Genomic DNA, 20432 nt, shown 5'->3' on the forward strand with positions numbered 1-20432 from the left:
TATGGTCCAAGGCTCCATTCTCGCCTCACGTCGATTCGTGTAACTACAAGCGATATGATGGAACACAAGCCTTGCGCAAGGCCCATCCTGTACACTGGTGATACAAAATGGCGGGAGCAGACATGCTGACGTCAACGATGATACAAAATGCCCTATGCACTTGACAGACTCATTCGGAGCGACCGGCAAATACGTGTTGCCGGGGCTGAGCCCCTCGCGGTCGGCCGCCACAGCTGACATTCGCGAACCGAGGCGGGCGTCACTGTCGAAGGCGCTGATCGCGGCTGTCATTCACTTCAGAGCCTCCACAGCGGGCACGGCACGTGCCCAGGACTGAACAACAGCGCGGCCCTCCGGCACGGTCGCAGGACAGCAGGCCCTGTGGCACGGTCGCAGGACAGCAGGCCCTGCGGCACGGTCGCAGGACAGCAGGCCCTGTGGCACAGTCGCAGGACAGCAGGCCCTGCGGCACGGTCGCAGGACAGCAGGCCCTGCGGCACAGTCGCAGGACAGCAGGCCCTGTGGCACGGTCGCAGGACAGAAAGCTCTGCGGCACAGTCGCAGAATAGCAGGTGCTGCGGCACGGTCGCAGGACAGCAAGCCCTGCGGCACAGTCGCAGAACAGCAGGCCCTGCGGCACGGCCCCAGGCGCTGCAGCGGTGCTGTGTGTGTGAGCCCTCTGTTAGCGGCCGGTCGCCCCCTTCCCCCTATACACACGAGGTCCGATCACGACCGGGCCGCCCCGGTGCGGCCGAAGGGCACCAGTGGATCACATGACCGCACGGTTTGGTCCATGCCCGTTTGAGGAGGCTCAGACCTGGCCTACGACCAGAAGGAGCCATACGCAGTCCTGCGCGGACCAGACTCGGACCAGACCCGGACCAGACCGGTCCCACACAGACCACACCCCGAGAGCAGGCCGGACACCGCCGCCGGTGCCACAACCGTCCGGGCGCCAAGGGCAAGGCGCGAGCCCTACTCGTGCGGCACGGAGCTGGAGCTGGAGCTGGCGGCAGCGGCGCCGCAGCCGTCAGCCAGCTGCTCCTCCAGCCGCTTAGTCTGGATACGAATGCTCTTGGCGATGACACGGTTCTGGTGGTCCAGCTGCGGGAACAGGTCTGCAGAGCGGGCGGGCGGCTGGCGTCAGTGGTACGCGGCCACGAGAGGCATCAGCGGGGAGGTGGGGGTCGAGGGCGGCCGAAGATCCGAGCTGTCCGCTCCAGCGCATCCCCGGCTGACGTGGGACGGCTGCCGTCGGCTCGTCAGTTGCGGCGGATCTCTGGCAGCGCGCGACAGCGGCACCTTTACTGCGCGGTGTACGGAGGAGACGCACAGATACGCGCCGGTGGACTGAGCGCGAGGCGCACCACATCGGCTGACACCACACTGGCCATCGCTCGCGACGGGAATCCGGCGGCGGGCTTAGGCGCGCCCACGGGGCACACACTCGGCTGGTGCCGCCTGAGGCGGTGTGCGCGCCACATGCACACACCTCACGCTGCAGCCGCTCATGCCATTTCCCAGCGTGACACGTCGTAACGACCGCGACAAAGTCGCCACACCGGGCTGTTGCCAAGCGACGGATGTCTGTTTACAAGCCACACGCGCAGGCCGGGCGGGCAGGCTGACGCGCCGGGCCGACGCGCAAAAAAGGTGCGCCGTCTGCCAAACCCGCTGACGCCGCGCAACCGCAGCCAGAACCCCGAACACTTCGCGGCAGCGGGCGCCGCGCAGACGCGAGAACGGGGGCCCTGCCCGTCCCCTCCCCCCGTCCCCCGCCCGGCCCTGTCGGCTTACGTTTGCAGTTGGCCAGCGCCATGGTAGCAGCGTTCATCTCGGCCATCTGGATGCTGTGGCCGGACGCCTTGGCCAGCCGCTTGCCTTGGAAGTACACGGCCACCGAGTAGACGCGCGTGTTGGTCGGGCCCATGCACTCGATCACCCTGCAGGCGACGCGGCGGCACGCGTCAGGGCGGGGCGCCACAGGCGGGTCAGTAGAGCGCTGCAGCACAGGCGTCCAACACCCAGCCACGTTCAGGGACGACACCCGCAGAAAGGCACGGCGGTTCCTCGACAACACAAACGGTGCGAACCATTTGCTGGGTGTCCTTATTCTAACAGTAATCGATTTGTAAAATACCAGGGCCAGTGTTCAGACGACGTTTTCAGGCAAGCATTGGTTATATTGGCAAACCCCGAACCTTTACCTAGTATAAGGTATGCACGCGTTCCAACATAGCCAGCAAGCCTACCTCACTTTCGTTACGCACGGCCCTTCCGTAAACCGCGCGGTTATTCAAGGTAACTAGTGGATAAGGGACTGCTACATGGAAACAATGCACTAACCTGACAGCTCTTGCTTTCGGCGAGATTACGCTTTCGGCCAATGGGCGTTTACCGATCCCGCGCACCCTACAGAGTCGAAACACGCCCACACGCAAACACGTGCACACGGCGCATTGTCAGGTCACGGCCCAGGGTCAGCGGAACGGGAGCCGGTCGGTGAGCGCCGGCGGCGACTCACTTGTACACGGGGATGTCCGGCTCCGAGCCGTCCATGTTTCGCAGCGTGAGGCAGCACTGCTGTAGCTTCGACTTGGGGTCGTTCCAGTCCTGGTTTAGGATGAACAGCTGCAGGCGCGGGAAGAAGCAGACCTCGCAGAACTTTCGGCAGAACTCGAGGCCCTGGCGGACGGCGGCGGGCCATACCAGATCACGGCAGGTCATGTCAGCACCGGCCACCGACCCGGGGCAGACCACGACCGCCGCTCACTTCGGGCTCCGTGCGCGTCAAGCCGGCGGTGAAGGGAGGGAGGGGGGGGGGGGCAGGTCTGCCCCAATAGCTCAGTCGGTTACAGTGTGTGCCTTACGTGTGACTCACCCGCAGCAGGGTGAGTTCGAGTCGCTTTAGGACATCGTTATTTAAGCAAAAAGCACTGCTTAGCGCGGGTAGTGATCTCATAAAAAGGGCTAGACCGATAGGTACAATTTTTCAACCCGCCAACCTATCAACATCTGACCCGCAAGAGCCCGCCGCTTTTTAGCTGGATTGTGGGTCAGACTTCACGGGTTATGCGGGTCTGAAACTTGTAGCGTACTGCCGAGTGCAATACAGTTATGTACCAAGTGCAATACAGTGTACTTGTACTACCAATCACAATACAGTTATGAAAAATCACATTTTGATTTGTATGGCAAGAGCAACGGTGACAGAAGAGCTGTGGCAGACAGGACAAACCAGTAAACCAGGTTGCGCAACTTGAACAATTTTGGTCAGACATATCACCGAAAAACTCAAGAACGATAGCCCCATTTTCAAAGCTTGGCCTGATCTCATTGAGCAATAGTTCGGAGGCTTATTACCATAAACGCAGCTACAGAGAGCAACACAGCCCGCACTTACTGGTGGGGCGGCGATAGTGTAGTGGTTGACGAGCCTGCGTTAATCACTGTGTGTCTGGGAAACCTGGGGTGCGAGGTTCGATTCCCCGCAGTGCCCGCCCCTCCTGCCAGGGTGAGAGGCAGGCGACGCCATAAAGCCCAAGCAGCTGAGTGCGTCGTAAAGCCTCCATGACGACGACGACCACAGCTACTGGTGGCCACGAAACACAGTTTTGCGCAATAAAAGTTGGAATTAAAAACGTGGCAACATCGTTTGCCGCCGATGCTACCGATGCCCATGCTGATGCTACAGGAATGAGTTCAGCCAGTCCACCCTGCCACATGAAGTTGGCCACTCAGCGCCGCACGGGCACACCAGCCCTGACCACTCGCCAGTAGTCGCGTCAACAACGTCTGAGAGGCCAGTCAAAGAAACACATCATCGCTGGGCGATTGCCAAAGACGTGCATTCACGCTTGATGCCTTGCCAGCCACTGACTTTATCCACATAGAGCGCGCCGATGAAGGCCTCCAACAGATCGGCCTTGTCCTTCATCTTGATCTCGGTTTTGAGGTGGCTGTACGCGGCGAACTCCGTCATGCCCAGGTCCGTGCACACCACCGCCTGTGTTCGGTTGTTGACCAAAGAGGAGCGCAGCAGCTGCAGGGCGAGATCACGGGTCACGGGTCACGAGGTCACACGAGCTGTCATAATCACCGGAGCGGCTCCCGGCGCCGCCGGAGCCCAGGTTATTACGCACACCTGCATACGGACCGTCACGCAGCAGGTCCCATGGTCCACAATGCACAATGCGTCATAACTTTTGAAAAAGGTCAAACAGAAATTATAATTATGTTGCTGATTATTTGGCCCGCGGTTTCCTCGGCGTTTGTGAAAAAAGAAAAGATATACGTTGAATTGAATGCGCCATTTTGAACGCTGGTCTTTCTCACACCAACCAAAGCAAATATGTCGCCATTGAAAATGACCAAACAGTCCAAAAATTTCCCACCGAAACAAAATCCACTTCAAGTGCTAATACACAACGCTTAAAAGTATAATAAAGTATCATTATTATTTACTTACTGTCATGTGCCTCGCAACAGCGCTGACATAAGTTAACATGAATTAGGTATGAATATCCAAATGTCCACGTACTTGCTGCTGATGGCGAACTACCCCAACAGCTGCGCATGCGCGAGCAAGAACACATGCGATCTGCTGTGCGGCCGCCGTCGCTCGTCATGGCAGCTCCATGGCGATTGCGATCTTAGGCAACGTCGACAGCTGTGACCATTTTGCGTCCATAAGAGTTGACACTTACCGGCGCAAGAAGAGTGTCAACTGTCCCATAAGAGTGTCAACTGACTACTGTCGGGCGCAACTGGTTGAAAATCCCGTCCGTTGAAAAGTCGATGTCGGACCTGTGCTGAAAATCCTGAAGACTGAAGATCATCCGTCCGCTAATTAAGACAATAACTGACCCGTGGTAAGCAAGGGAGAATCGTCGGTAACATTAGCAGGATGTGCAAGACCCATAGTATCCCGTCCGCAATGACGTACCAGCTCTTCGGCGAGCTGTGGACGTGGTTAAATAACGTGGGGGACGGCGAGCGGCTCGTCGCAACGAGGACAACCAGCCCGATCTCGGCCGCGCCACAAGTAGCCATGCGTCGCGTGTATGTGACCAATCCATATCCTACAGAGGGTTACTTCTTCGTGTCTTGCTCTGCGACTGCTCGATGCCCACGGCCGGACTGTGGCTTAATCGCTTTCACCCATTTGTTGGCTGTCTGATTCAAACGGCCTCGCCCGGTTCCTTTTTTGTTCGAACGGCGTTGCCAGGTTCCAGGTCATGATGGCTAGGTGGAAGTCCTTTGCCGGTAGGGGTAAATGGCGCATACATGGTCTGCACTTGCCGCTCGTTTTGCGGCCGCGTCAGTAAGCTAATGACCTGCGATACCCACATGGCATCGCACCCCTGAACTGTCGCCGTGGTGAACGCCTTCCCAGCACGCCCGCAGCCAATGAGCACACAGACGTAACGTCGAAGGCGGCATCCGTCCGCCTTCATGCCAGTCGCTGGCGGGCTTTGTTTGGACCGTAGCTACACGGGCCCGGCACTGCTGGTATGAATGGCCCGCCTAAGCCACAACGTGGAGTTGGGGGCGATTTTGGGTCTGGGGGATAATTTGTTTTTTTTTGGCTTCTCGACTGCAACATTCATTTTGCCCCCCAAGATTGCAGTGGCCAGGTTTAGGCGGAGATTTGATGGGGCTCGACTGTAGACAGTGACTTGATGGGGCTCGGCTATAATTCATCTTATCTAAGCTCGTCTAAGCTGAGCTTTTACATCATCGCTTGAGTTTAGCAGCTAGCAAATCACACAGCTTTACTGTGTTCCTGGCTCAAGAGGCTGGTTTGAGGAGGATCACGTTTAGAATCGGTGGCAGTTGCCAAATCCCATGACGTGACGAAATTCCGGCTCCTCGGTCGGGAAACCGATGACCGAACAGGTGCGGCTCAACTCTGCTCGCCTAGGTGAAAACGCAGGCCGAACACGTCAGGTGGCGGCTCAACTCTGCTCGCCTCGGTGAAACGCAGGCCGAACACGTCAGGTGCGCTTCAACTCTGCTCGCCTAGGTGGAACGCAGGCCGAATACGTCAGGTGCGGCTCAACTCTGCTCGCCTCGGTGAAACGCAAGGGCCGAACACGTCAGTGCGGCTCAACTCGCTCGCCTCGGTGGAACGCAGGCCGAACACGTCAGCTGCGGCTCAACTCTGCTCGCCTCGTGGAACGCAGGCCGAACACGTCAGGTGCGGCTCAACTCTGCTCGCCTCGGTGGAACGCAGGCCGAACACGTCAGGGTTGCGGCTCAACTCTGCTCGCCTCGGTGAACGCAGGCCGAACACGTCAGGCGCGGCTCAACTCTGCTCGCCTCGGTGGAACGCAGGCCGAACACGTCAGGTGCGGCTCAACTCTGCTCGCCTCGGTGGAACGCAGGCCGAACACGTCAGCTGCGGCTCAACTCTGCTCGCCTCGGTGGAACGCGGGCCGAACACGTCAGGTGCGGCTCAACTCTGCTCGCCTAGGTGGAACGCAGGCCGAACACGTCAGGTGCGGCTCAACTCTGCTCGCCTCGGTGGAACGCAGGCCGAACACGTCAGGTGCGGCTCAACTCTGCTCGCCTCGGTGGAACGCGGGCCGAACACGTCAGGTGCGGCTCAACTCTGCTCGCCGGGGGGGGGGGGGGGACGCAGGCCGTGCGCTGGACGTTCTGCGCCACAAATACAGGGACAAAATACAGCTATATTGCACCTCAAAATAGGAGAGCATGAATAGGAACACTGCAGAAAAATCTGACTTATCCGCAAAGAACACAGTCTGCGCAGCCAAAGGTGACAGAATGTAAGTGCATCAAAACCAGGACGTTTAATGCGAACGGTGAAACGCAACGCTCCAGCACTTGCTTGCTAGTATATAACAGTTAGCGCAACATTGAAATGTTAAAAGCTGGCAACCGACGTTCAGAAATGAATGATACCGCGATACAGTTGCAGACAACATGTACCGTGCACAAGATCAGGGATGCTCGGGCTGAGCTGAAGCACGATGCACACTAATTTGCTTCATGCATGGCAATACGCATCGATGTAAATTATTACCGCTGCTGTAGCATCCCAGGCTGATCTTCCACGACGTCTAGAAGTAAAAGGCTCAAAACCTTTTCAATCGCAAGGTCGTCCTATTTTGGTGCCGCACGACGAAAACATTTGACAACTGGGCCCGAGAGTGACTGTGACAAGGGTGACTCCAACAAGTCGCATAACCGCAATAAGCGCGTGTCGACCACTCGCGTGTGCGCGAGCGAAATACGCTTATGACTTCAAGGGCGCACGCACGCATGATCTGTGGGTGACTGACCTGTTAAACAATACTTAAATGTCGCCAGACAACAGGCCTCAGTCCTACGAGCCGCTAATGTGGTAGTTAGATGCTCGTCCAGAATCAAATGAGGTCACCCACTGACCATTCAGCACCCTGCTACTAAGCCACTGTGTCATTTTACTCCGATCCCTTTGAAATAGCGCCTCCAGAGCCAGCAGTCTCCGATGAATGGAACTGCACCAGCACGATGATGTAGGTGAGGATGGTGGACGCGATGGCGAGCAGGGTGGAGCGCTGCAGACGAAACAGTACCACGTCGCCCAGGGTGTCCAGATCGCGCTGTACCGACTTCTGGACCAGGGCCGCCTCGCTGCCCAGTTCGGACCGCTCCCACTCGATCTCCAGCAGCAGGTCCCGACTCTCGCCGACCAGGTCCAGCACGCGCTGGCTGGCTTCGCACGGCCCGGCTAGCGTGACGGCCGCGAGGAACTGGTACAGGATTTGAAGGACGGCGTGGACAACCGTTGCTTCGCTCATCAGAAAAGAAACTACAGAGATCATCAACGTGATCTCAACAGCCGTGGCCTCCGCCATGCTCACAACGAGCTCTGCCGTCATGGCACGGGTGAGGCGAGAGAAGCTCTGCGAGAGACGCCTCTGTAGGTGTCCGATCTGCCGCAGGTCAGCACGGCCCGGCCGGTGACCCACGGCGACCAGAACCCTGAGCTCGGCATTAACGGCCTTAAACCCGGTCGCCACCAGGTCCGCGGCAAACATGAACTTCGACGGAACCAACAAGAAAAAGAACGAGACAACGCCGCCCTGCGCAGCGAGTGCGACAATCTCCACGCATTCTGAACACGGTTTTTGGCAACAAGTGAAGCCTCCACCGCCGGCAAATAAGGTGACCATTATGAGGGCGGCCAAAACAACATTCACGATCCACAGCCAGACGGCGGTCTGTCCGGGCTTGCTGATGTTCTCGCCAGGCCGTGGTAACTTGGTCACTTCATCGAGACTGGCCACGATGTGGCACATTGCGTGCTGGTAACGCCGCCGTCCCCAAGCGAAGACCACGGTGAAAGTAAGCCATACAAGGACATATCCAAGACCGAAAAAGCCTGTCTTGCTGGAAGCGACAATGATCGATTCTCCCTCGCTCATGGCCTGCAACCCCATACCGATGTTGCTTCTGAGCATCACCCAGGAGACCCGTGCCAGCAGGCCGTACAGGAGTGCGGCGTACACCCACGACGTCCAGCCGGGTCCCCCAGACATGCCGGCGGCCTGCAGCAGGCGGACGAAGGCTCGCGCCGCCCCTGAGGCCAGGCCCAGCCGCTGGGCTGCCTCCCCGGCGCCGTCTCCGCCCTCCGGCTGGAGGGCAGGCGAGCCAGCTGTCTTCCAGGCCGGCTGCACCATGGTGACGGCACAAGTAATCTGGATGTGGTGGACGGACGGAAGTCCGACCAGAGTCTGAGGCCAGAAGTCTGGAGACAGAATCCGCGGAAGGAGGCGTCGAAGCAGCGACCGCGTGCCCCGCCCGGCCAGCGTCCTCCGCCATAGTGAGCCGAGGCCGTCAGCAACGAGCCTCGCGATCACCACGGCACAACATCAACAGCCTGTTATGTCGATACGCCGTGCACGCATGCAAGAGCATAGCCGCCATGGCCGCCGTAAACACCCTTTTGAAGATGCACTGACGAGGACGCCTGCTTCATGGCACCGTTACGCGAATGGGGGCGGCCGGTTTCAACCATGCCCAGAATGCACCTGAACAGACAGAACGCGGCCGTCCTCGGTCATGGCGTGTAGTTGCACGGAGCTGGACGCTGACAAATCATGTTTGCGGGCTCTTTTGACGACCCCAGCTCTGTTGCTGGAGCGGGTAATTCGCCGATCGATAGCATCATTCACTACGCTGTTGATCGAGCGCTGGGCGACGTGCCATGCGAAATTCGATAAGTTGCATCGATCCACAATGCGGTGGACTTGACTCTTGGCCACTTGGTCGTGGCATGTGCCTTCGCTGTACATGCACCAGACAATTTTCATCTGCATCCACCATGCCGGCCAAGTTATGATTGTCAGGGAAGCGATCACACGAGTGCTGACCGCAGCTCCTGTACTCACCCACAGGTGCAGCTTGTGGTGCTCGGAGAAGTGGTGGCACGGGTACCGACCGGGGCCTCATTTCACCTACAGGTGCACCTTGTGGTGCTCGGAGAAGCGGCGGTACGGGTACCGACAGCAGCACCTGCACTCACCGACAGGTGCCCCTCGTGGTGCTCGGGGAAGTGGCGGTACAGGTACTCCGAAGCGATAAGCTGGAGCACGGTGTCGCCGAGAAACTCCAGCCGCTGGTTGGAGCCCAGCGTGAGGTTGTTGAAGCCGATGCTGCGGTCGGTGAAGGAGCGCGCCAGCAGGCGGATGTGCATGAACTCGACACCCACCAGCTTCTCGAACTCGCGCATTTGCTGAAGCAAGCGGACACAATCAGACATCTCACAGTAGGCAGTGTTCATTCGCGATTTCGACGCAGAGACGGCAGAATCGTAGCCAAGGCGAGTGTAGGCACCTGGAGTCTTCAGGCCCGTTCCCAGCCTTCAATGTCCCGTTGACGTATCGTTACAGCGGCCACCCGCTTTCAGCATTCAGAGGGATCAACAGACCTCCGAACCGGAGCATAACACATGTGCACCACATGCGTAGTGGGTCAGCTCCACCGACGTGCCCATACCAATCACGGTACTCCAGCCGAAAGTCTCCGCCCATGGTGACGCATCACGTTGAACTGAGCGCGGGACCAGGCATCGGCCACCCAGACGACCCCTCCCCCCCGAGACTTATGAGCGCCGCCGACCCAAGCCCCTGCCGTGCCGCCCCCTCCGGCGGTGGCACCGCTGCCGGCGCGCCCCGCACCTGAAGCCGTGGGAACTTGTCGATCCACTTGCGGTCTCCGCGCGGCTCCTGCTCCTGCAGCGGGTGCGGCGGGTAGTGCTGCCATATGGCCAGCAGCCGGTCGTCGTCCACGTACAGCGTGCGGGAGAAGACCTGCGGGGGGGGGGACGTGTCAGCGGCACCGCCCCAACAGCCGCGACGGCCAGGCTGGCGGCGGGGGACTCGCTCACCCGGGGCGGGCGGGCGAGCTCGTCCACGTCAGGCTCGAGGCAGGACAGAGCGTGGCACTCCCCCAAGCGGGGCTCGGCAAACAAATCGGATCGCGATGCGCCGACTGCAGGCGAGACAGCGCTCCCGGAGGAGCCGCTCCACCGTCAGAGAATGCGCGCGACACGCGGCGCTCGGAGGCAGAGCGCCGAGAGCGCGCGGAACCACCACACTTCCGCACACGCAGCTCACGCGGGCGGCGTCACTGACGCGCCGCCAGGGCTCATACCTTGTCGGCCACCTCTATGCCGGCGTCGAGGAAGAGTGCGCCCATCAGCGCCTCGAAACAGTTGGCCATGGCGTGCCGGAGCTCGAGGTCGTGGCAAAGGTCGGAGCCGTGCGCGTACAGCAAGTACTCGTGCAGCCGCAGGTGGCGCGCCAGCACGGCCAGGTGCTGGTTCTGCACGATGGCTGCCCTGCGCCCGGGCAGAGGGGACGGGGTGGCGGTCAGGAACGCGCCGCGACGGCCGGCAACGGCTCAGTGGCGTCTGTGTGGCGAGGCACTCATACGGGACGTTTGTCGGCTGTGGAATCTGTAGGAAATCCGAGCGGAGCCCGCGGGACGTACGGATAGCCGAACAAGAACCACGGCTTCATGCTCACAGTTGATGGGCCTGAAATCACGTGTACGTCCTCAGCCATGCTGTCCGACGCTGCCACAGTCGGCATAGGTCTGCGCAATGTCACGTGGCTATAACGCGAATTCAAAACGCGTCCAATACATACAACGCTGGTTAGAGATCCACTGTACAGACCGTCCAGTCAACAGGGTACACAAGAGGCCCAGGCAGTGGAAACAGACCGCAAAGGTATGACCAACAGAGCACTAGTACATGAGGCGTCTGGCCGACGGGGCACAGGTCCACAGGCTGGTGGCGTGAAGAGGTCCGGTGAGACTCGCAAGCGATTGCCAAGACCGGATGGTCCGGATACAGTGGCACCGGGGGGTAGCCAGCACACAGCCTGGGACAGCGGAGCCGCCATCAGCTCAGGCGTGTCCGACGAAGGCGCATAAGCTTGGGACCGGACGTATTCTGAGCGCAAGGTTAATACAAAGTTAGCCAACAGTGGCAGGTGAACCCTTCGCGAACCGATTAGTGAAGCGGGCGAAGGGTTGGGCCCGACCAGCGGATGCGTGCGCTGCCTACGCATGAGCGAGCACACCCTCCGCCCCCGGCACACACCTGTAGGTGGCCAGACCGCCCTCCTCTAGGTTCGGAAACATAAAGAAGAGGTGGATGGAGGTGAGGAACTCGACAACGGCGTCGCCGAGGAACTCGAGCCGCTCGTTGTGGGTGATGCGACTCTCGGTAGCCTCCTTCTTGCCGAACTGCGACATGATGTTGATGAGGATGTTCAGACCTGGCGGGCACCACGCATTAGTTGGCAGGAGCTCGTTGATGAGGCACAACTTCGGCCCCGCCATTCCCATGACCTGAGAGCGGCCCCTCGTCGATGTGATTCGAAACCACTCTGCCACTGACCCAATCACTCCCATGACCTGAGAGCGGTCACTCGTCGATGCGATTCCAAACCACACCCGTGCGGCACAATTGTGGTGACAAGACTAAATGTTCTACCAATATAATTTTTTTGCGGCACTCGGAGGCTGGAACGCAACATTTCACTCCTATTACGGTCACTTTGGCTGCAATTCCTCAACCGAAACCACGTCAACCTCTCTGTCCGCACACACCGTCCCATAGCAGTGCTACGCGCCCATCCACACAAACCATTCTCAGCTACCCCCGCGCCCTTAAGCTCCCCCCCCCCCCCTCCCCCCACACCCGCCACCGGCGTGTACCGCGTTTGCGCGAGGCGGTGTAGTTGATGCAGCGGTCTCCGTATTCGGGCTGCCGGATGCCGCAGTTGGAGAGGGAGTTGCGCGAGTGGTCCGGGTTAGTGCCGTGGTTCTCCCTGCACGGCCCGTCAGACACGGCTCGTCAGAGAACACACAGGGCTTGCCGGCAGCCGTCACGGCGCATGCGCGGCCGGCGGCCGGCGAGAGCAACCAAAACGCTCATCATGGCTCATTTGAAAGATATGAAACAATCCTAACCTGCGAAAGACACATTGTCTCTGAATCTGCCTATTCTCTCTCAGACCGTCAGTTTCCTAGACGCCGATTCGCTGAACAGAGCGTGCCTCTATGCGTCTGACGAGCTGGTGCGACGGACTTCCGTTTGACCCACAGGTCGGTCAGGTCACCTGTAGCTGGGGTGTGTCAGCGCCAGCTGGAGCAGCCAGCGGTTTTTGAACCGGTAGTCGATGGTCTCCTCCAGCACGTCCAGCGACTTGTGGAATCGCAAGTGGCACACCAGCACCGGAAGGAACAGCGCGTGCTGAAACAGGGGGAGCGCGGCACGTGACGCGTCCAGCGACTGGTGCAGCCGCGGGCGGCACACCACAGCAGGAACGAACAGCACCCGCCGCACCAGCCGAGAGTACAAGCCCATCCCAGTTCACAGCCCAGTCCACACCATTATATTTTGCGCTGTTATGTCAAGGTGACGCAATCTTGTGGCATACGATACTACACTACACTCAGAGAGAATCAAACACGGATGAGAGCAGTACAGCACCTATCTTGTGACGTTAAAAAACACACACAAACACACACAAACACAAACGCGAACAACGCAGACAAAACGGCACTACGCGGCAGGCGTTTACGACACTATCCCACCGAGTCACCCACATTCAACTTAGTTATGAAGGTTCAAGATAAGCTGCGAAGAACGGTTAACCCCAAGCCGATTACTAACTCTAGCATGCTTTTGATCCCACCCGTCCGCAGGAACGGACACATACAATTCCGGCGGCGAGGAGTCATCGATCTTCACCATGGCAGTAGGACGACTAGTACAACAAATCCGCGACCAGCCGTCAGACCGGCCGCCCAGCACTCTGTTAGTTCCACCCACAGCTCTCACCAGTTTCCGCCGAGAGTCCCACCTCCCGCCACTACTGTGCCCACCTGCACCACGTCCGCCATGAGGCCGGTCTTGCGGAATCCCTGGCTCGACACGGACACGGTGACGTCCCGCTTCAGCTTCGCCTGCAGCCGCAAGTTCTGCAGCTGCGACTCCTTGGCCATCAGCTTGCGCTTGTCCTCCATCGACGGCTTGGGCAGGTTGGCCAGCAGGTGGCGGTACTTGACGTACTCGCGCCACGCTTTCTGATATCTGGCGGGGGCGGGGAGCGTCAGCATGGGGAGAGGAGCGGGAGGGCTCATCAGCGGGGCGGACTCGTTCCGAGACGAACAGTGAGACTGAACAGAACAGAGAATGGTCCATTCACCCCGGCTGGCGCGCACACACAAGCACGCACGCACGCACGCACGCACGCACGCCTCCACTTCACGGCTAGATGCTGCGTCCCATGCGCTGCCCAGATGCGACCATTTCACTGGACAACAGCAGAGCACGCCATTAGTATACAAGCAAGGCTTGGCTGGCGCGGCGTACCATTGGTTGACGTGTCCGTGGGGCACCTTCACCTCATCACCACCGACCGGTCGTCCCAAGGCCGAGCACCGCAGCAGCCGCTCTGCCGCAGCGCTGTGACGCGATATACAACAGCCGCTCTGCCGCAGCACTGTGACGCGATATACAACAGCCGCTCTGCCGCGGCGCTGTGACGCGATATACAGCTGCGCCCGCGGAACGTGTCCCGTCCCGCCAGTCGCCACGACTGCCACCTGCCGACTGGCCGAGTCGGGAACTGCGGACCAGCTGACTGGCCGAGTCGGGGACTGCGGACCGACTGACTGGCCGAGTCGGGGACTGCAGACCGACTGACTGGCCGAGTCGAGGACTGCAGACCGACTGACTGGCCAAGTCGGGGACTGCAGGCCAGCTGACTGGCCGAATCGGGGACTGCAGACCAGCTGACTGGCCGAGTCGGGGACTGCAGGCCGACTGACTGGCCGAGTCGAGGACTGCAGACCGACTGACTGGCCGAGTCGGGGACTGCAGACCGACTGACTGGCTGAGTCGAGGACTGCAGACCGACTGACTGGCCGAGTCGGGGACTGCAGACCGACTGACTGCAGACCGACTGACTGGCCGAGTCGGGGACTGCGGACCAGCTGACTGGCTGAGTCGGGGACTGCGGACCGACTGACTGACCGAGTCGGGACTGCGGACCGACTGACTGGCCGAGTCGAGGACTGCAGACCGACTGACTAGCCGAGTCGGGGACTGCAGACCAGCTGACTGGCTGAGCTGACTGGCTGAGCTGACTGGCCGAGTCGGGGACCGCGCGACTGACCCTGGGTTGCCGAGTCGGCGACTGCGGGACTGACTCTGGGTTGCCGGCGTAGCTGAGCTGCGGGGGCCGGATGCCGAAGTGCACGATCTCCGGGTGGTGCAGCTCGCCCTCGGCCGGCTGCTCGCCGCCGGGCAGCACCTCGCGGTCCAGCTGGTCCAGCCGGATGCAGCTCGGCTTGCGGCCCGGGTGCGTCACCAGCATCCCTGCCGCAGAGCGCCGGGAGACGTCAGTCGGGAGGGCGGCCGCGGCCCCGCGCACTGTCCCTTGGCCACTGCTCGAGTCAGAACCTGACCCCCCGACCCACCGGGGCCTGATGTCCAGTTAGAGGTCAGCTCACGCCTCTCACCTGAGTCGGCTAGTGTATCCTGACATCTGACTAGGTTGCAGCTTGTTCCCTTGCTCCTCGCCGTTTCATGCGGCTTCCTCCCTCCCGGGTCATACCCTGACCCACCCGACCCCCACGGGTCATTCCCTGTCCCCTGCCCCTCCCCAAGGCAAACGCTGTTCCGGCGGCCGGCCGTACCTCGGACCTTGTCGGCGCGCGCCTGCCACTCCCACAGCGGCAGCGCTGCCACGGCCGCCAGCTCGTCGTCGGCCACCAGGGGGCCGTCGCTCCGCAGCAGGTACGCCAGCACCTCGTTCAGCGACAAAATCTCCTTGCCGTTGTCTGCAGCGAGGCCCCCGACAGTGGTGAGCCGCGGCTCGCCGGATAAGCGGGCGCGCCGGGCGGGCGCCGGCACGACAGCGTTGAACGTGCCGCACGCTGGCAGCGATCATTCCTAACCGGCTGACTTGTTACGATAATGGCGATCGTGTAGCTGAGCCCTGATCATCATCAGTCGCCACTCAAGCATCGCACATGAATTTTTACATGATCCAAAAGCGCGCTTGCTCTCCCAATGAAGGTCCTGCTCTCGACACTAGGCGGTTCACCAGGCAGCTCTTCAACAGCAGACGGCAGCTCTAGTCTGGCCCGGTCCGGTCCACGCAACGAGTCACGAGCGGCAGAGATAATCGGATATCCCGTCCCGGCCCCGTCCACTACCCATCTCTCTCACCGGCGATGTCGCGAACGAATCTGGGGAACAGGTGGAACACAGGGCAGCCCTGCTTGTCGGCGTCAGCGTGCGGGAACAGGTCCAGGTCGACCATCTCCAGCAGACTGTCGTACAGGAAACTCTCTGGGGGAGACACACGGCGGCACTCGTGACGCAGCACCAGGTCAAGACATGCCGCGTGCTCGGTAGCCGCGGAGAGACGCGCCATTGACAACTGTAGCCCACAACGGGGAGGCGCCGATGGCGTGCAAACATCCCTGCTGTTGATGTATATTTGTAAGGAGGTAATGCCGGTGTAAATCGAAACTAAAACCTGGACATGTCGGCTGGAAAAAATGTGGGCAGGTCAGGACGCGCGAATGGTTATTTAGTTGAGGTCATTCCGTCTGAGAATATTTAGCATCACGTGAGCCGCTCCAAGCCAGCCAAACTGCGCACAAGACAGAACAGCCGTACACACAAAACCACTCGTGATACCGGCCGCACACTCACTGAAAAGCTCCACCTCCTCCAGCACAAAGTTGTCGGGCAGCTTCTCCTCGATGTACAGCACCGTGTACTCGATGTTGAAGCGGATGATGTGGCAGGGCGGCAGCTCGGTCAGCCGGTAGTGCGACAGCAGCGAGAGGCCCTCGAAGATGAACTCGTGCCCGTCGTGCTGGATGCTGGTCGGGCTGCTGACCTGGCGGACAGGTGGCACCCCGCGGTCAGCGGCGGCGTCGGCAGCGGCGCCGCTCCCCGCCCGGCCGAGGCACCTCCACGACGGCGGCCCGCCGGCGCCCTCGTAATAGAACCTGCTCACCGCTTCCACGCCGTCCCCGCTGATGACGCGGATGTCACCAAACGCGGCTTGGGCGGGAGACAATGGCTTTGACGACGACACCGGTTATTTAGAAGGCATCATTTTGAGCAGCTCGTGTGGAAGACATGTGATTTTTTGCTTCGTGCGTGGCGTGTGGCTTTGCTGTCTAACTCTGCAGACTTTGTGTTGTGGAACACTATGGGAAACTACTCACGCTAGAATCAAGGCAGGAGCTCCGATTGTCCACACCATTATTGTGTGGGTGGTCTCATACATACGGCGAGGTAACGGGTCCGGCTCGGCTCCGTTCCGGCTGTTCACATTCCCGGCTTAACACTGGTGTCCTCACGACGACACACAGTTACCGAGTGGAGCACAACCCAGGTACGCTCCTTAGGCTGAAGCCAATGCAAACCCCGGAGTCAGATTCGTGCGCCATCTGGGCCTGCAGATCACCACCGTGCAGCGCGACCTGGCGCTGGTGCCGGCGCCGGGGCAGTCCGCCCCTCCTGCGCTCCCTCCAGCGCCCACTGACCAGGAAGTTGGTCGGGGGACAGATGAGCACGCGGTAGTGAAAGAGGCGGTCGGCGTTGTTGGTCCAGGGGTCGCAGCGCGGCACCGCCTCCTCGCCGGCGTAGATGTTGTGTCGGATGCCGGCCTGGCGCGACTTGATGCTGCACCGGCACACGTCACCCACGTTCATCTGCCGGCGACGACCCGGACGTGAGCCAAGGCAGCCGGTCGCTCTCACGGCGGCGGCCTATGGCTGCGCGTCAGTTCGTCATACGTGTCCTTCTCGTGACGGCATCGTGCACCACTCAAACCGTTCATCTGTCGTGTGAAATGGTCAACAGATGCCTCCACCCCACGGCGGCTCCGGGGATCCGACTCATCCGTGTTGGCACCCGCTACAGCGCGCGTCACCAGCACCATCTTTGGGAGGCTCCAGTTCCGTCGCACGAGCCGCTGCCTTGGTAGCTGAGAGCGGTACCTTTCCGGGGTCGTTGTACCAGAGCTCCGGGTGCAGGCGGTACGGGTGTCGGCTCTTGCGCTCGAGCTCCTCATTCAGCAGCACCGTCTCGTCCTCGCTCTCCGAGTCGCTGGACGTCTCGTCGCTCTCGCTGCCACCTGGCGAAGAGAGCATTCAACCATCACATGTAACCAGCACCGTCTCGTCCTCGCTCTCCCGAGTCGCTGGACGTCTCGTCGCTCTCGCTGCCACCTGGCGAAGAGAGCATTCAACCATCACATGTAACCAGCACCGTCTCGTCTTCGCTCTCCGAGTCGCTGGACGTCTCGTCGCTCTCGCTGCCACCTGGCGAAGAGAGCATCCATCTGTCACATGTAACCAGCTTAACTTCCTGAAACCAGACAACAACTAACCAGATTATGTTAAATAATTTAAAAGAGTCCAGCCGAAATTTTGAGCACGCGATCAAACAAAATACATCGTCATGCAGTCTAACCATATCCCCCGAACATAATGAGCCGGTAGCTGGCCGAAACAATCACCACACAGCCAGAGGGCGGAGCGGCCGCGCGGTGACGCGAGTCTGGCTGAACGCGCGCGGCCGTTTGCCGACGTACCGCAGTTGTGCAGGCGACAGCGGCTGCCGGGCGGCGTGAGGGCGACCGGCGGTAGTTCGGCGCGCGCCCGCGCCGCCCGCTCCGCCAGTTCGGTGCGGAAGCGGCCGCACTGGGCGCGCGTGCGCTCCGTGGCCACCATGACGTGCGTGTCCCTGGCGGCGCGACAGCATGGTGACAGTGGACGCAAGCAGGAGTGGGGGCGTCGGAGAGATGAGTCCGGGCACCGTAAGAGGAGAAAGCATCCTTACGTTCAGATAGCTGCAACCACATTGCGAAGCAGCCCCAAAAGAGGCTTGCGAGCCGCCCACACCAGCCTCAGGCACCGGGGAAGTACAGCGCGAGTTAGCACACATACATGACAACCCCGCCTCATAAACAAGCTCAGAACACGGGATCGCCGGACAATCACAGAGAGACGCCATCGACGGTCACGGCCCGCGCCCCGTGACCGGTGCACAGACGACTGCTGCGGTCTCGGGCGGGCGGTGGCTCACTGGGGGTGGCGCTGGTAGTACGGGTCGGCCGGCGATGAGCGCGTCCAGATCTTCTTCTCGTCGTCCAGCGCCAGCCGGATCATCTCGCGCTTCTCGCGCAGCTGCCGCTCCTCCTCTTCGAACCGCCTGTGGCAGACGGAGCGCCGCATGGTTAGCGCTGCCGGCCACGGGTGACGCCGCGGCGCCCAGAACACGCGCACAGATACGGACAGTGCGCTAACTCTGCCAGAACACTGTCAGCCATCATGTATGTCAGCATACTGTGAGCCGGTATTTCTCCACATGACGTGCCCCATAACACATACGTTGATATATATATATATATATATATATATATATATATATATATATATATATATATATATATATACGTTAATGAACGCTATGAAAACAGCTGAGTCATCATTCCCATGCTCTTTCTGAAGTCGTAGGCCCATAGATAGTCAGTAGCCGCCACTATATTCCCTGCCCCATCCGAGGCTCACGCCTTGCCCAGCCCGCCTCGCACTGCCCCGACGCTAGCTGGCGGGCAAGGTTGCTCACTTGTCCCGCTCCGATATGGCCGAGTCGGACACCAGATCTGCAGCCGTCAGCTCCCGGCTGGCCGGGTCCGGGCCGGCTCGGGGCCGCACCCGGCGCACCTGCTCCCGGCGCCGCCCGGCCGACGCCTCCTCGCGCCGCGCACGTGTCCTCTCACCGCCGCCGTCCTCTTCTCGTCGCGCCCGCGTCCTCTCACCGCCGCCGTCCTCATCTCGTCGTGCCCGCGTCCTCTCACTGTCGCCGTCCTCGCGCCGCGCGCGCGTCCTCTCACCGCCGCCATCCTCGTCAGGCCGATGCCGTTTCCGCTCGCCCTCGCGCTCGCGGCGCCGGTCCTCGCGTCGGCGCCGGTCCTCGTCCTCGGCGCGCCGTGGCCGACTGTCCTCACGCGCACGGCGGGCCTCGTCCCGAAGCCGAGCGTCCTCACGGGACCGGCTACCCTCGCGCGAGTGACTGCCTTCGCGGGACCGGCTGCTCTCGCGGGAACGGCTGCTCCCGGGCGTCCAGTTGTCCTCGCGCGGATAACGCGAGCCCTCGCGCCGAGCATCGCGCTCCGCCGGCTTGCGACGCTCGTCACGGCGGTAATCCCGATCAGCTTCGCCGGCGCCCCGCTGCGGGGGGCGCCGCTCGCGCGCGCCCTCACCCGGCGCCCTGCCCCCAGGCCCGTTCGCCGGCGGCCAGTCGGGGCGCGGCTCCCTGGTCGGCTCCCGTGCGCCCTCCGGCGGCCGCCAGGCGCGGCCCGGGTCGGCCGGCGGGTCCCAGCCGCGCAAGCTCGGCGGGCCGGCGGGCCAGCCGGCGCCCGGTCGCGGCGGCGGCGGCGGCAGCCCCGAGAACGGCGGCCCACACCCAGCGCCCGGCGGCGGAGGGCCACAGGGCGGCGGGCCCGGCGGCGGATGGCTGCCCGGTCCCGCGCCGCCCCCGTACGGGTAGAAGCTGGGCGGCGGTGGCGGCGGGCCTGGGTACGGTCCACGCTGGCAGTGGGGCGGGGGCCCCGGAGGCGGGCCGCCACCGTAGGCTGGTGGTGGCGGGCCCGGATATGGTCCTGGCTGTCTCCAGTTACTCATATAGTTCTGGCGTGGGTACATGGTTGTTTTCAGTGGCTATGGCCTGCCAAAAACACAGACATCATTGTTAATCAGAGCCAAGTGTTCAGAGTTGTAGCAATTCACATATTTTTTAGGGGGATTTTGTAAATGTGGGAATATCAGAAGCAGTATATATTTGATTGCTTCCCAAAATAACTTCA

General features: G+C 61.0%; 1 protein-coding gene across 1 annotated transcript; it reads right to left on the bottom strand.

Moving 5' to 3' along the window:
* Window positions 1-914: 914 nt before the first annotated feature.
* drosha (ribonuclease 3 drosha) lies at window positions 915-18798 on the bottom strand. The gene is made up of 20 exons (XM_037230786.1): window positions 18650-18798; window positions 18156-18307; window positions 17818-17883; window positions 17560-17696; window positions 17104-17271; window positions 16259-16448; window positions 15767-15889; window positions 15232-15375; window positions 14743-14911; window positions 13414-13621; window positions 12645-12778; window positions 12241-12353; window positions 11621-11798; window positions 10666-10852; window positions 10191-10322; window positions 9536-9745; window positions 3881-4042; window positions 2525-2685; window positions 1798-1943; window positions 915-1118 (listed from the first exon to the last, which is right to left on the bottom strand). The coding sequence occupies exons 1-20, from the start codon at window positions 18796-18798 to the stop codon at window positions 976-978; spliced, it is 3072 nt and encodes a 1023-aa protein (XP_037086681.1). The 3' UTR covers window positions 915-975.
* Between the last annotated feature and the right edge of the window lie 1634 nt (window positions 18799-20432).

This window comes from Pollicipes pollicipes, unplaced genomic scaffold (genome assembly GCF_011947565.3).
Source record: "Pollicipes pollicipes isolate AB1234 unplaced genomic scaffold, Ppol_2.1 Scaffold_6686;HRSCAF=7923_pilon_pilon_pilon, whole genome shotgun sequence".
NCBI lineage: Eukaryota > Metazoa > Arthropoda > Thecostraca > Pollicipedomorpha > Pollicipedidae > Pollicipes > Pollicipes pollicipes.